The 13909-nt window shown below is 33.8% G+C and overlaps 2 protein-coding genes across 2 annotated transcripts; both read left to right on the top strand.

The window, feature by feature from the left end:
- The first annotated feature begins 5795 nt into the window (after nt 1–5795).
- On the top strand, nt 5796–8952 carry LOC105317178 (coenzyme Q-binding protein COQ10 homolog B, mitochondrial). The gene is made up of 5 exons (XM_011413741.4): nt 5796–5901; nt 6683–6844; nt 7701–7893; nt 8129–8230; nt 8373–8952. The coding sequence occupies exons 1-5, from the start codon at nt 5819–5821 to the stop codon at nt 8532–8534; spliced, it is 702 nt and encodes a 233-aa protein (XP_011412043.3). The 5' UTR covers nt 5796–5818; the 3' UTR covers nt 8535–8952.
- Nucleotides 8953–10505: 1553 nt separating this feature from the next.
- LOC105317171 (angiopoietin-4) lies at nt 10506–13323 on the top strand. Its single transcript, XM_011413730.4, has 3 exons — nt 10506–11378; nt 12062–12215; nt 12777–13323. Exons 1-3 carry the CDS (start codon nt 10727–10729, stop codon nt 13246–13248), a joined length of 1278 nt encoding a protein of 425 aa, XP_011412032.3. The 5' UTR covers nt 10506–10726; the 3' UTR covers nt 13249–13323.
- Nucleotides 13324–13909: the final 586 nt, after the last annotated feature.

Here is a 13909-nt window from a genome sequence, read left to right as displayed (position 1 = left end):
ATGATCAGATTAATTAAAAATTTACCACATTTTTAATTAACACAACATGAGAAAAAAACATGGGTAAATATACTCGGAATCCATACGCCTGCCGTTTACCTGAAGATGATTTAATATTTTTCTTACGTTAGTATTTTATTTTACTGTACTAAAAAGCAAGCATAGATAAAAAGGAAAAAAATTGCGAAGGGCTTAAAAATAAAGGGAAAACTTTTATGTAGAATGCCGTTTTATTTATGTCATTTTTATTTGTATAAACTAACTTATGAATTACTTAAGATTGCTATATATAGACTTAACATTTTGCCTTATAATTATGTTCAGAACTTTACTTATTGCTGCTGTTGATTCATCATATCATATGAAGTCGGGTGATACGAGTATGATATAATATGTATGTCATCCCTTTTAAGTTTGACAAAGTTTTGTTTTCTATCAGAATTTAATATTTTGTTTATTACGCCTGTCACTGAAGCTTTTTATGATAGAAATACAGGGTAAGATTTATCAACACGTCTATAGATACGAAACGCCCAAGGAATATAACTGTGTACGCTTGTCGAATACCTATATTATTGCATGATATAATTTTTTTTCATTAATGTTTTCCTTCAGTCAACTGTGTACATGATCATAGAATAAGAATTAAATAAAACTTTCTGTATTGTAAAGAGGGATACTATTAATCAATATCATAACTTTTCGCCTAACGCAAAAATTGATAATCTTGTATTTTCAAACAATATTTCATATTTCATTTAACTTTACCAAGTAAACGAATAAAGACATAACAATTAGATTTCAATGATATTAAAACGTAACACGAAACGTGTGCATCCAGTATATTTTTTTCAGGGGGGTAGTATTTAGGTTTGTCCGGGGGGGGGGGGGGGGGTGTCGAGGCAAATTTTTGGTGATTTTACTAGTATGTAAAATAAAAATATTTTTCCAAGGGAGGTGGGGACTCCATCACCCCTTCAGTAAGAAATTTGAGTTTTACCGGGGGGGGGGGGGGGGGGGTAACTCTACCCACCCACCCACCCCCCGTATAGATCAACTCATGAAAAGAATGAGTGAAAATCATTTACAAAGCCAAAGAAAAATTCTTAGATCTACCCCCAAAAATTAATGAATGGTGACTGATGGACGTTAATGAGTTATACTAACGTTGTTATTGTTAGCAAGATCATTGATATTGAAATATCCTAATCTACGACAGCTTACTGATCACAAGGGTCGATCTATAATACTGTTCCACGATCTTATGGTCTATAGACCAATCCTGTTTTAAAGTTTTTCTAAATACTGGATAAAAAATCGTGTTTTAAAAATGTAAACCAACAGAAATCATGATACCGGGGGTTTCCTATACATAGGCGTCAGAACCGGGGGGGGGGGGTTAGGCGGCTGAGCCCCCCCCCCCCACTTTGTTGCAAAGTTAGACCTAACCAATGGGCACATAGCAATGCCATGTAAAGCCAGCATTACACTAGATTTTGGATTGGGGTATTAACACTTCTAATTACAATAGATTGTTTTGATACTTTGATTATCCTGGGGGCATGGTGTGTTGTTGACACATTTCTTATTGAAGTGCAAACTAATTGGAGTAAATTGTTTAAATGATTAAAAACTCTTAATAACAACACTCTTAAAAATGTTATGATATTGTGCTGTTATCTTAAGTAATATAAACAATTCAAAAAATGAATTTTAAAAAACCTTTTTTAATAAAACATGTACAATTAAAACATTTTTTTCTCAATTAGAATTATTTCTTTCTTGAAACTTAAAAATAAATTTAATCAAATTCAATTTCAACTATTCATTTATTCATCTCATTTTTTAAAGTGAACATGCATAAATATGCATAGTAATGCAAAGTAATGCCATGTAATGCCGGCATTACACTAGATTTTGGAAAGTAATGCATTACATTAGCATTACTTGTAATGCTAATTTTGAGGCATTACACATTACTAGCATTACTTTGAAAACATGTAATGCATTGCAATGCATTACCATTACATTTTGCATTACCCCAAGCTTGGCACATAGCATCATAGAGGGTTCAGCCCCCCCCCCCCCCCTTTTTTCTCGCAAGAAAGATAATTTTTGCGAAATTTACAATGAAAAGAGGGAAATATTGAAATATTGAGATGTTGGAGTCACAGGTATAATAGCCCCCCCCCCCCCCCCCCGCACGGATTAGGAATTTGAAGATTTGTGGGGAAAAAATTTGGTAGGTAAGAATTTTTGGGGGGGAACTATAGCCCCTTCCCCCCCCCCCCCCCCCACGGTTTAGGATTTTCATGATTTAGGGAATTCGATTTTTGGGGTTTTTTTTCCCTTCATTGTCAAGATTTCAGAGGATTAGTTAAGCCCCCCCCCCCCCCCTCCACTTTTCAATTTGCTTCCGACGCCACTGCTATATATATGGAAACCCTTATGAGATAGGAGAGGGCTTTAGGAACGTGGCGTGTACATACGTGTATATAGTTGTTTGCGTGTTAAAGCAAGAAATTAAGCTGTTTTCTTGCATCTCTATCTCTCTCCCTCTATCTTTGTCTCCTCTCCTTCTTTCACTTCCCCTCTCTCTCTCTCTCCTCTCTGTCTTTTCCATCCACTGCCCTCTCTTTCTTTCTCTCTTCATTAACGGAAACAATTCAAATATCAAGAGAAAAAAATACTAATAAATGTAGTTGCACCTGCGTTCAACTGTTCTAGTACATGTATTTTTCAATAAAAAAAAATTCAAAAAAATATGGTGAAAACTGCAGCGAGTCGGTAAGCGTAAGACTTAAAAAAGGGACCACAATCAGAACATGCACATAAAGATTAATGTATTTTTATCTCATTTTATTACAAATCATGTGCTAATAACAAAATAATTTACTCATTATGTTCTTTGCTATAATATTTTGGGCGAATCGGGGTTGGGGCTACATGTCCAAAGATATCTAGTGATCGTTGCTCTACCGATACACGTGTATACATACACGTGTTAGTTTCTTGTGTATTCTGTGTGAATTGAACGGTTTTTTGTCTCTTAAGAAACAATAGACCTTACCTACCTGTATATTGGAAGACGACCGTGAAGCACACACCTTGTACACAAATTGTACACAAGCCCCCTTCTCTCTCTCTCTCTCTCTCTCTCTCTCTCTCTCTCTCTCTCTCTCTCACATTTGTTTTTAGGTGACTGAGAAAAATAGTTATGAAGGAGTCGATCTACCTAAGTATGTCTGAAGATACTATGTATAGCCTTTGAACTTACAACTAATTATTAACCCAAAAGTATTATTAAAACCTTGCAGTCCACTTTAATTATTCCAATTGATAGAGCAAGCTAGGTCGCCATATCATGGTTTCTGTATCTTATATTTGTATTTTTTATGTATCTATATGTATTTTAAAAAATAATACCATTTTATCCTTATATATGTATATATCATGTACAAGCACTTAATAAAAAAAACTTTTTCTGATTAATAAGCCATCAGTTTTTAGTTGGCCAGACTTACGTCTCTTCATAAAACGTGTATAGTCCATTTATAACCGTAAACTTTGAAACATCGGTGTTACTATATATCTTCGAGAAGCTTATAAAATATGTACAGAAAAACAAAACTTATTTTGTAGGGGAAAATATCATTCATTATTATTTACGAGACAGTCCAGGCTGATAACCAAGAATATTGACATGATTTGAATCACTTTACAACGTTAATCATTAAACCAGGGTTCTTTTTTTCTCCAATATAAACTGAGACCATAAATCGTAAAATTTTAAGCCGGTCACATTTTCATCAGCTTGGAAAAATTAAACGAACTTAATACTGAATGATAACCTCAAAATAAAGCATATACTGAACATGTAGCTGTAATAATTATACCGGTATATTGCTTGTTTTGAATATTGAATCAACCTACAAAGTTCGTTTGATTTGGTGATTGCATGCTCTATAAGTCTGCTTTTTTTTCTTCTACGAACAGAAAAAGCCGGGTTTTTTTTAAATATTCAAACTGATATCCCCCCCACCCCTCTTTCCCTTGAATGGAATAATTATCCGCTACACTGATATCATGCAATGTAAAATTTTGCTACAGGCTTATGAATGTCCTGTGTAATATTTGATTTTAAAAACGCAGCGATACAGTTTCAGAATCTAGAGATTTAGATATAGTTTGGTGAACTAGGCAGTGAAAGTCTTGAGATGAAAAAGTTTTTCAAGATGTAAACAGTTACAAACATTGTACAGAACTAATTGTGTACGAAAATGTAAATGCACTTTGCTTATAAAGTCTAACCTTTCCCCATATGCATTTACTAGAATTAATAATTTAGGAGCATAAATATTTATAAAATCTGGAATGCTTACACAATTTAAGTACGCTAACCTGTTTGTTTAAGAAATACATATAGCCTTCATACACGGATAAAGGTTATGCCAGTCCACTTCTCTAAAGAAATGAAATTGTCGAATTGCATCCAAGTTGGTGTAAATATTAATTTGCATGTCTTGAATTTTGTATTTAGATGTTCACCCAACACAGTATTTACAGTTTGACTCCATACGTATTTCTGAACTTAGTATAACAGTGCATTAATTATATATATTCACACCAGTATACTTTCCTTCTCATTTCAGACACCACTTTTAGATCGTATGAATATATAACATAAAATATTTTGATTATACCCATAATACGTAAAATACATGCATATTTTAAGGGCTCTTTGAAAAACTAGAGACCATCTTTAATCTTAAAATTCGAGCAGAGACATACAAAAGGCATGTACATGTATATAACACTGAGTACATATGTCCCTGATTCGAGTTTGTAATATATCCAACAAAAGAATAAGGGTATGAAAACACTAAAACAGTATAACGATAACTATGTAAAAAGCTGAAGTTTTTCAAGAAATAAAAATAAAAGACATGGATAAATGATTAAATCAGCAAGCGTACAACTCAGTGTCTCGGCAGGCGTAAGCAGGGTAAGAACTCTTGGTCTTCTTTACAGACTTTGACCATTTTTAATAAAAATTTTCATTAAACAGCGAATACAAAATAACCTTTTATTTCTTTGATCATGTATTTAGTTAGGAAACATAAAATATCCAAAAAATAAAAATTATCTATCAGATAAACGACAGGCGTATAGATTTTCTCGGCAGGCGTATGCATTCTGCGTAAGAGTTGTCTATTTTACCGATTTTTACTAATTTTGTGTTAATTAACGGATTTAAAGTCAAGTTTTTATTTCTATTATCGTTTATTAAGCTAAGTAAACTAAAATATCAAAGAAATAATTAAAATAATCCATCAAATAAACGGCAGGCGTATACATTTTCTTGGCAGGCGTATGATTTCTTCGTAAGAGCTATCAGCCTTCCCGACTTTTACTTATTTTGTGTTAATTAATTAATATAAAATCAACTTTTGGTTTTTATTATCATCTATTTAGTTAAAAGAAATAAAATATCAAAGAAAAAAGTAAAATAATCCATCAAAGAAACGGCAGGCGTCTAGATTTCTTCGGCAGGCGTATGAATTCTACGTAAGAGTTATCTATCTTTAACAACAATGAACATTTTTGCTAATTTTGTGCTAAATAATCAATATAAAGTCAACTTTTTGTTATTATGATACTTAATTTAGTCAAGTTTAATAAAATATCAAAGAAAATATTAAAATAATCCATCAGGTAAACGGCAGGCGTGTGGTTTTCTCTCGGCAGGCGTGTTTTCCCCGGCAGGCGTCGGCAGGCGTGTTTTAGTATGACCGCCCAATTAAAGGTCAATGTTACAATGGCGGCTCTGGGGACGGTTTGTCGTAGTGGCAGATTATTTCGTTGTTTACCATCAATTGTAAATGGAAATGTATCAAACAGGTATTTGATGATATAAAATATGAATTGATGAATCTGTTCACGTTAAAATTATCAAAATTGAGAGTTTATTAAGGGAGGAAACCGTTTATATTTCATTACGTCACGAAATTTGTTAGTTTCACTTTGTTACCGTCTAGGTTGTACACAGATTGAGTTATGTAAATATGTTATGCTAGTAACTGTAAATAACTACATTTATAAGAAATGAGTTGTTATGTTATACACGTCTATGATGTAAAACACGTAATGTCACGTACACCAGTCCCTATGCTTTTGATGATTTGAAACAGAAAAACAGCTGATGCCTTGATCAGATACACCAAAAAGATGAATTCTCTTCATTCACTTTTTCAGCCATCTAGTTTAAAAGGAGTGTCTCAATTTTGGTTCAGACATTCTGGCAGGGGAGCAATGAATTCTTGCAAAGTTACATTTCTTGCCAGTGCACCGTGAGGTCATTTTATCAACGCATAAAATTATATACCAAAAATGACGTAATGATGCACTGGTAAGAAATGGTACTCAGCAAGAACTGATTGCAAGCCAGAAGAGTTTATTGCTCTAAAACTGCCATTCCTTTTTTATGATCAAATGAAAACTTTGTTCCACACGTTCCACATATTCGCCACAGCCAGGGGCTTTCAATCCACTCATCTCCACCTGGAACGGAGTGGACTAAAAACGCATGGCTAGTAGAGAAGCATGATGCAAGGCAACACCAATGAATCATGACATTATGATACACTATTTTGTATATTGCTGACTTGTTATTGTATTACAGTTGTATGGTTGAGAGCAAACAGTCATTTTTACCTGAACGACACTTCAACCCGCAGCCATGCTACTTTACACAGAGTTATCGATGTTTATTTCAACTTCCCAAGTTTAAGAGTCCACTTGGTAAAGGAAAAAAACAGGAATATTCTGAGAGAAGATTACTAGGGTATTTTATTTTTAAACTTTTTTGTGATTTAAAGGGACTTTGACAGAATTTGAGCTTAACATTCTTAATTTCATATTTCTGTTTTTTATGTATAGAATGATTCATACCAGTATTTTTAATGCCTCGTCAAAATTAAGTCAAATATTGAGTTACAAGCAAGATACAGAGTTTGAAATTATTATTTTTGTAAACAGAGCTCAAGTCTTTTTATTGCTTACATATGTCACTTAATTTGTGTTTTATTGGTATTAGTTTCAATCAAATGTCACTCCTTCTGTTGATAATATTATTTATGAACACTTAAAATCAGTTTATCTTGTTTACCAAGAGTTATTTTTTCAAAAAAAAAAAAACAACAAAAAAACTGGTGATTTCTTACTTTACATTATTTGTAAACAATTATTATACATGAGCTTTGTTTACATAACAATGACTTCTAATCCCTGTATCTCCCTCATTACTTGAATTTTAACATTAAGATTTTGGTAAATCATTCAAATGGCACAATATTAGTAAACTATTTTATTCATAAAAATTTAAAACTATATTTTGATCTCAAATGTATCTAAGTCCCTATAAATGTATTATGTAAAGTTAAAAACGTTTCTTTTTTTTTTTAACATGAAAAATATTCATTGCAAGATATCTGTCCATGTTCAATATTTGTGATATGTAATAGTTAAAAATATTATATAGAATATAGACATACAATTACTGCTCACATAGTTTTTACAAATTAGAATAGATTTTACAACAAATATATAAATTTACATAAATATAGTAACTTAATATTAAAGATGTATTAAGACATGCAAAGAATAACTTCATTTGATAGAAATTCTTATTTTATTCACAGATACAGCATGGAACAAATGTACACGGTGGTGTCTGAGGTGGAGCATTATAAAGAGTTTGTGCCGTGGTGTAAGGAGTCCACCAAGTTTGGAGAGAGACCGGGCCACTGCCAATGTATACTGGAGGTGGGCTTCCCCCCACTATCAGAGCGGTACACATCCTTAGTCACCCTCGCCAAACCAAACCTTGTGAGGGTAAGCTAGATAAACAGTTAATGTTTACAATCCCAAATGTATGCATTTCCCAAATTGGAAATGTAATATTTTAGTTTCTAATTATCTTACATAATTTTATATATAACAAAAAAGAGCTTAATAGGATTTATTTATTATGGTACATTAAACCTGTGTAATTTCAAACTGGTAGTTGTTCTTTTATTCTTTTCTTTGATAATATAGTAATAAGGATATAACTGACTCTCTTTAACAGTCTGAATGTACAGATGGAAAGCTGTTTAACCACATGTTGACAATATGGAGGTTCCGACCTGGTTTACCAGATAATCCAAATACATGCATTTTAGACTTCTCTGTAAGTCAGTCTCTCTCTCTCTCTCTCTCTCTCTCTCTCTCTCATATCATTTTTACATTGATTGTGATGAGCATCTTTAGAAAAAAAAATTTTTTCTTTAATTTTCTAATTTGCTAACAATGTCATTTCGGTTTCTTTGAAGGTTGCCTTTGAGTTTCGGTATGCCATACACTCTCACATGACACAAATGTTCTTCGATGAAGTGACTAAGACAATGGTGAATGCTTTCCTGAAGAGAGCTCGACAGTTATACGGGCCTGAGACAATTAAAAGCAGACAGCTTAAAGTGTCAGTCAGCAGTTGATGAAGGCTTTGGGCTAGCTGTCATTTAGGTTTTAATTTAGCATCATGTTGAATTTTTTTGTTCGAAATAGTATAAATGCTATGAAGAGGTTGAAAGCTGAAACATTTGTGATATGCAAGAGAAAGGTTTACTGTTTTAAAGTTTTATTCTATTAAGAATGTAGAGATGTCAGTTTAATTCAGAATGATTTCTAATTTCTTTTAAAGAAAGGAAATGCAGGTTTTGAATGCTGCATATATTTTAGAAGAGAAATTTGTGCTGTAACCAGAAGGTACATGTTTATATTTATTGAGTGCAAGGAATTCTGTGTTTTAAATAGGATTTTATGTTCTAGCTTAGATCTGCTTCATGTATTAAGCTTTGATTTGTACTCTACTATAGGGCTGGTTTCTGTCCAGACGTGATAACCTTTTTTAAACGTTGGACACAGTTTTTTGATAAAACATGATCATCAATGTTTAATGAATGAAAATGGAATGATTTTCTTACTTAGAATGAAAAAAATTAGTGTAACACATGCGACTCTTCGCGTTTCGAGTTAGCCTAAACTTACTGGTATATGCATATTAGCAGGAACGGATTAGTATGAATGTACAAGGAATATGTTGTCTGAAAGTGAAACCACTTTGTCTAGATTTAAAGATACCCTATGTATACATATAACACTGGTTTGTATTTTATAGCGATATCCTTCAGGCAAATACTAACTTAAAAAAAATTTTCAGCACTTATTCCCAAATCCATTGTGGTGCATACAGAGAGTCTTTCAAATGTTGCTGAGTATATATTTGTTGTGATTGTATTTATTGATTTCTCTCCATTGAGTTTAATTGTACAAGGAGGGTTTTGGCCCCGAGTGATTTTTGCCCGAACAATTTACTTGTTTGAAATCTTCCTTGAACATTTTTATTTATGTTTAAGCATTTTTCAACTAAACAAGTTGTAAATGTGTCCCATTCTGAGTTTCTATTAATGTCTAAATGTAAAAAACTATAATTTTTAATGAATACCCAATGAATACCCAAATAAAATGAAAATATCCATCTTTAGCAGTGGAAATAAAAAATGAGGTTAATCCACTAATCCAATGTTAATAATTTTGTTTCATCCTGTATTAAAGATGGAGGTTTTATTAAAAATAAGTGAAGTTTTTATTTTCATATCAATTAAAATAAATCTTGACCTTAAAGTGAAGAGTTTAATTGATTGGCCCTCAAAATATTTAATTTTACAATTACAGTATTTATATGTTGTGGTTTTGATTTTATCGGAAATGACTGCAGTTTATTTTATTGAAACACCCTGCATCTTGCTGTATTAAGTTCATGTTTAGTCTCCACAAGAAAAAAGTGACACTGAAGTATGTTATTATGTTGGTTTATTCCCTTACGTTATTTAAAACATCATTCATTTTACTGTAATTTCTTAATGAGAAAAATGAAGAGCCAGATTTCAATTTTATACTGCATAATCATTTTAAAAATAGCTTGTTATTCCAATTGTTGAATAAATTCGCAAAATTCATACAACGATTTATCTTCTTTCTTTTTTAAACATAGATGTAGATAAAAACCAGTAAGAGCTTAATTTTTCCACTAAAATCAAATAAGTAAACTTTGAAATTTGTTGTATCGAGCGTTGTTGGGCTTAAATTGAGAGTGACAGTCAATACAATAACAATTTATATTGTGTCTCACTTGAATTCAGGAATAAAGAATCTTTCTTGAGTATTATGAGGTGATCAAATCTAATGAAGCCCCAAGGGCTAAATAAAATAAATTTGATCACCTCATAATATTCAAAGAATGATTCCTTATCCTTTATATTTATAAAGAAGATGGGGGAATAAGATAGCGCAAATGCCCACTTGGTTTAGTCGTAAAATACAATTTCAAATTCAATACTAGTATTTTTTTCAATTTAATTTATTTGATATGATAAAATGCAAGTTTACACAAGGATAATTTCTAACTAATTTCAGTTTAAAATATTTTAAATAAACGATAAGAAAAAAATATATATAACTTAAGTTTTGGTGGTATCGAACCCTTAACCGAAAAACCCTAGTTTATATAAGGTTTAAGTTTATTGTCATACAATAGAAATATACCATGTTCAAATAGAAATTCCTTTCAGAGATAAGCTCGGCAAATGACCTGTAACAGGAACCATATAATCGGATCTATCACAACATGCATGTGTACCATATTGTACTTTTGGTTTTATTTGGATACACGTCACACGTGTTTGGATTCATCAACGATCCATTTGTTTCAACAACCCTCCCGACCTTCTCCACGGCAACGAAACGCCCAACAACGACCGGAAGTCACCAGGGGCCGTCAAATCCGGGAGAAATTCCGCCAGGGATCCAGGACCAACTCAACAAAATGCAGGCGGATCTAGGCAGACTTTCAAAGGAAAACGCCGCTTTAAAGTTACAAGTAACGTCATTAGAAAATGACGTCAGCACTTTAATCCAACTACAAGGGAGAGTGCGTCAGCTGGAACAAGAAAGTATCACGACGAGCAGAGAAATATCAGCCATCCAGAGCAGCGGGAGTATTACTACAAGGGTGGAGGCGCTGGAGACTTCCCAGCCCCAGATGAGGTCGGATATATCCAGACTGAAGCTCCAGATAGGGAGCTCGTCCAGGGCGTTCAACTCGGCCATGCAGAATATCCAGACGTCGCTTGACGGCGTCAAACAGACGGTGGATAAACTGGTGGCCGCAGGAGGCGTGGTTACCAACAACCCCGGGGGACAGGTGCCCCCGCACACTTCCGGAACCGCAACTTTATCACCACCATCTCATACAACTCCTTTCACCCAAATACTACACGGTAAAAAAAGTGTTTTTATGATCTGAGGATTCTAATGGCAATAGTAATCTTGTGGAAGGCCTTTCTTCTTATTGAGAAATTTCTTATCTTGACTTTGAAAAGATAAAAAGGTGTTTATTTTCAATATTAAGTTCCTATTCTATCAAATCATGTTAGTTGTCGTCTCTTTGTGGTTCTAAGTCGGCATCGGACAGTGCAAGAGATTTTAAAGAATAAACAATTGCGGACCAACATTAGAATATTCTTTAATGAAACGAAAAATTTCGCTGTCATCATAACAATGATAATGTTACATAAATCTCCAAACATTTAACAAAATTAATATATATATATATATATATATATATATATATATATATATTCAAATTTGACTTGCTGGATTTTATTTTCAAATAAAATGTTTAATTTTTAAAATATTTCATTGCAACAGCATACCTTTAGATCTACTGTATATATACATATATCTAGAGGTTAAGACTACGCGAAAACGCCATGTTTCATCGAGGTATAGTTGCAAAAAACCATTAGCATTTGTCATCCATTTTGGGTATCCACAGTACAGGTGTACTAGCGAACTCCATGATTACATCCGAATGGTTCCCTTGCTGCTGAAAGCAAATCTCCGTCCTGCGATGCCTAGCTAGAAATCAAAGTACATGTAAGACAACATTTGCAAACTTCAGATTGCCTTGATGTCTACGAGAAGGACCAGTACCCCGGGGTGTTTACCATACAGCCTCCCCAGTCCCAGCGGCCGTTCAAAGTTTACTGCGACAGCGGCTGGGCCGTCATACAGAGGAGGACCAACGGGGCCATGTCCTTCTCCACGCCATTCAGGTCTGTACTCTAGAGGTATATAATTAATACTTGTATGCTCCCATTGTCCAAGATGTAAAGCTGTATGCTTACAATAACATGTTGTTACCTAAATTCATGTCATGACCAAGATATGGTTGTATCTAATAACATTTTATTTTGCACGAGAAACAGTTTTATACTTATACAAGAGGCCCACAGGTTTTGACGGTCACCCGAGTACCATAGCCCTGAGTGACTCAGGTGACCTAAAAATGAGATCAAATTTCACTAAATATGAATTACGGTATATTTCATTTTTGTTCAGAGATTGCTATTAATTATTCTTTTATAATAAATATTGACAAATTATTGATCATGAAAAATGCCAATAACGACTGTAGTTGTTTGTTGTAATTTTACTGTCAACCTTGTTTACTCCACTTTGGGTATATTTTAAACTGCTACTTTTGAAATGTTTAATATAGTCAAGATCATTGTTTGAATCCTTTGGAATCGATGCTAACTCAACAGTATCGTATGTCTATAACATTATTTAACTCAATAGTATCGTATGTCTTTAACATTATTTTACTGTTACAGGAGATGGGCCGATTATGTCGGAGGATTTGGAAACGCGTCCAGTGATTACTGGCTGGGAAACGATAATGTATACGACATACTGGCCCGGGAGCCGTACGCCCTCAGGGTAGAGGGTGTTGGGTATAGCGGGAAGATCTACTGGGCCCAATACAACCACTTCACAATCGAAGACGAAACTAACTACTACCGTCTCAATGTGTCCGGTTATTCGGGAAACTACAGAGATACCTTGGTCACTGCCAATGGCAACGCGTTTGTGACGCAAGATCATCCGGGTAACGTGTCTTTTTACCGGGACTGTTCTGGATTTTTTGGTGGCGGATGGTGGGCCAACACAACAACCTCTGTTCCGAACTGTGGATACAATCTAAATGGCCGATACTTACCCAGTGGTGGTACTTGTATGACCTTTGCAGACATCTGTGTCAAAAGTTCTATCATGAAGATAATTCCAAGCAACGCCCTTACGTAACTTTACATTGAGCGTAATACTTCGTTGATATCTAATTGGATAAATTTCAGACACTTTTAAATATAAGTATTAAACTATTTCTTGTATCACGTTATATATTATTTGTGAATTCATATTAAGGTACTTCACTACAACAAGGCTTTTACTGCTTTTATGACACTACATCACAAGATGTTGACATAAATGTTTTGTAAAACTGATTAGGGCCAATGATCATAACTCGATCAGTGGTTGAAGCTGGCGGAATTCATTAATACACAATATTGCCTGACGTCCTGACATATCTGAGATTTGAAAGTTGCATCCTCCGAAACTGCGCACGCATATTGGATCTTCAATATCATTTTTGCATTTAAACAAGTAGTCAGAAAGCCATTTACTGGTTTCCCCTTTAATTAATACAGTGTATCTCCGACTACCGCCACTATTCAGGCTTTACCGCATTCAGGTATTTTTCATACACAAGATTGGACAGAGAGATTTGTAAAATCGCGATTTGTACAAAAATAATACAACCACTGCACTGAATTCATGTTCATAGCATACATACATTTCATAACTGTCCAAAACTTCCAAGTTTGTAATATGTACTTCTCTTGGTGAAACACCAATCACTAAGGAGAAGGACGGATCCTCTACCTAATTATTGATAAGTACAACA

The sequence above is a fragment of the Magallana gigas genome, chromosome 10, assembly GCF_963853765.1.
Source record: "Magallana gigas chromosome 10, xbMagGiga1.1, whole genome shotgun sequence".
Lineage (NCBI taxonomy): Eukaryota > Metazoa > Mollusca > Bivalvia > Ostreida > Ostreidae > Magallana > Magallana gigas.
The sequence above is the reverse complement of the archived record's forward strand: the minus strand, read 5'-3'. Positions and strand labels throughout refer to the sequence as shown.

Excerpts from the sequence above, each read along its gene's own strand:
- LOC105317171 (XM_011413730.4), top strand. The coding sequence starts at position 10,727 with ATGCATGTGTACCATATTGTACTTTTGGTTTTATTTGGATACACGTCA. Across the intron at positions 11,379-12,061 it reads TTTCACCCAAATACTACACG|ATTGCCTTGATGTCTACGAG; the intron begins GTAAAAAAAGTG and ends TGCAAACTTCAG. Across the intron at positions 12,216-12,776 it reads TCCTTCTCCACGCCATTCAG|GAGATGGGCCGATTATGTCG; the intron begins GTCTGTACTCTA and ends TTACTGTTACAG.
- LOC105317178 (XM_011413741.4), top strand. The coding sequence starts at position 5,819 with ATGGCGGCTCTGGGGACGGTTTGTCGTAGTGGCAGATTATTTCGTTGT. Across the intron at positions 5,902-6,682 it reads AATGGAAATGTATCAAACAG|TTGTATGGTTGAGAGCAAAC; the intron begins GTATTTGATGAT and ends ATTGTATTACAG. Across the intron at positions 7,894-8,128 it reads CCAAACCAAACCTTGTGAGG|TCTGAATGTACAGATGGAAA; the intron begins GTAAGCTAGATA and ends TCTCTTTAACAG.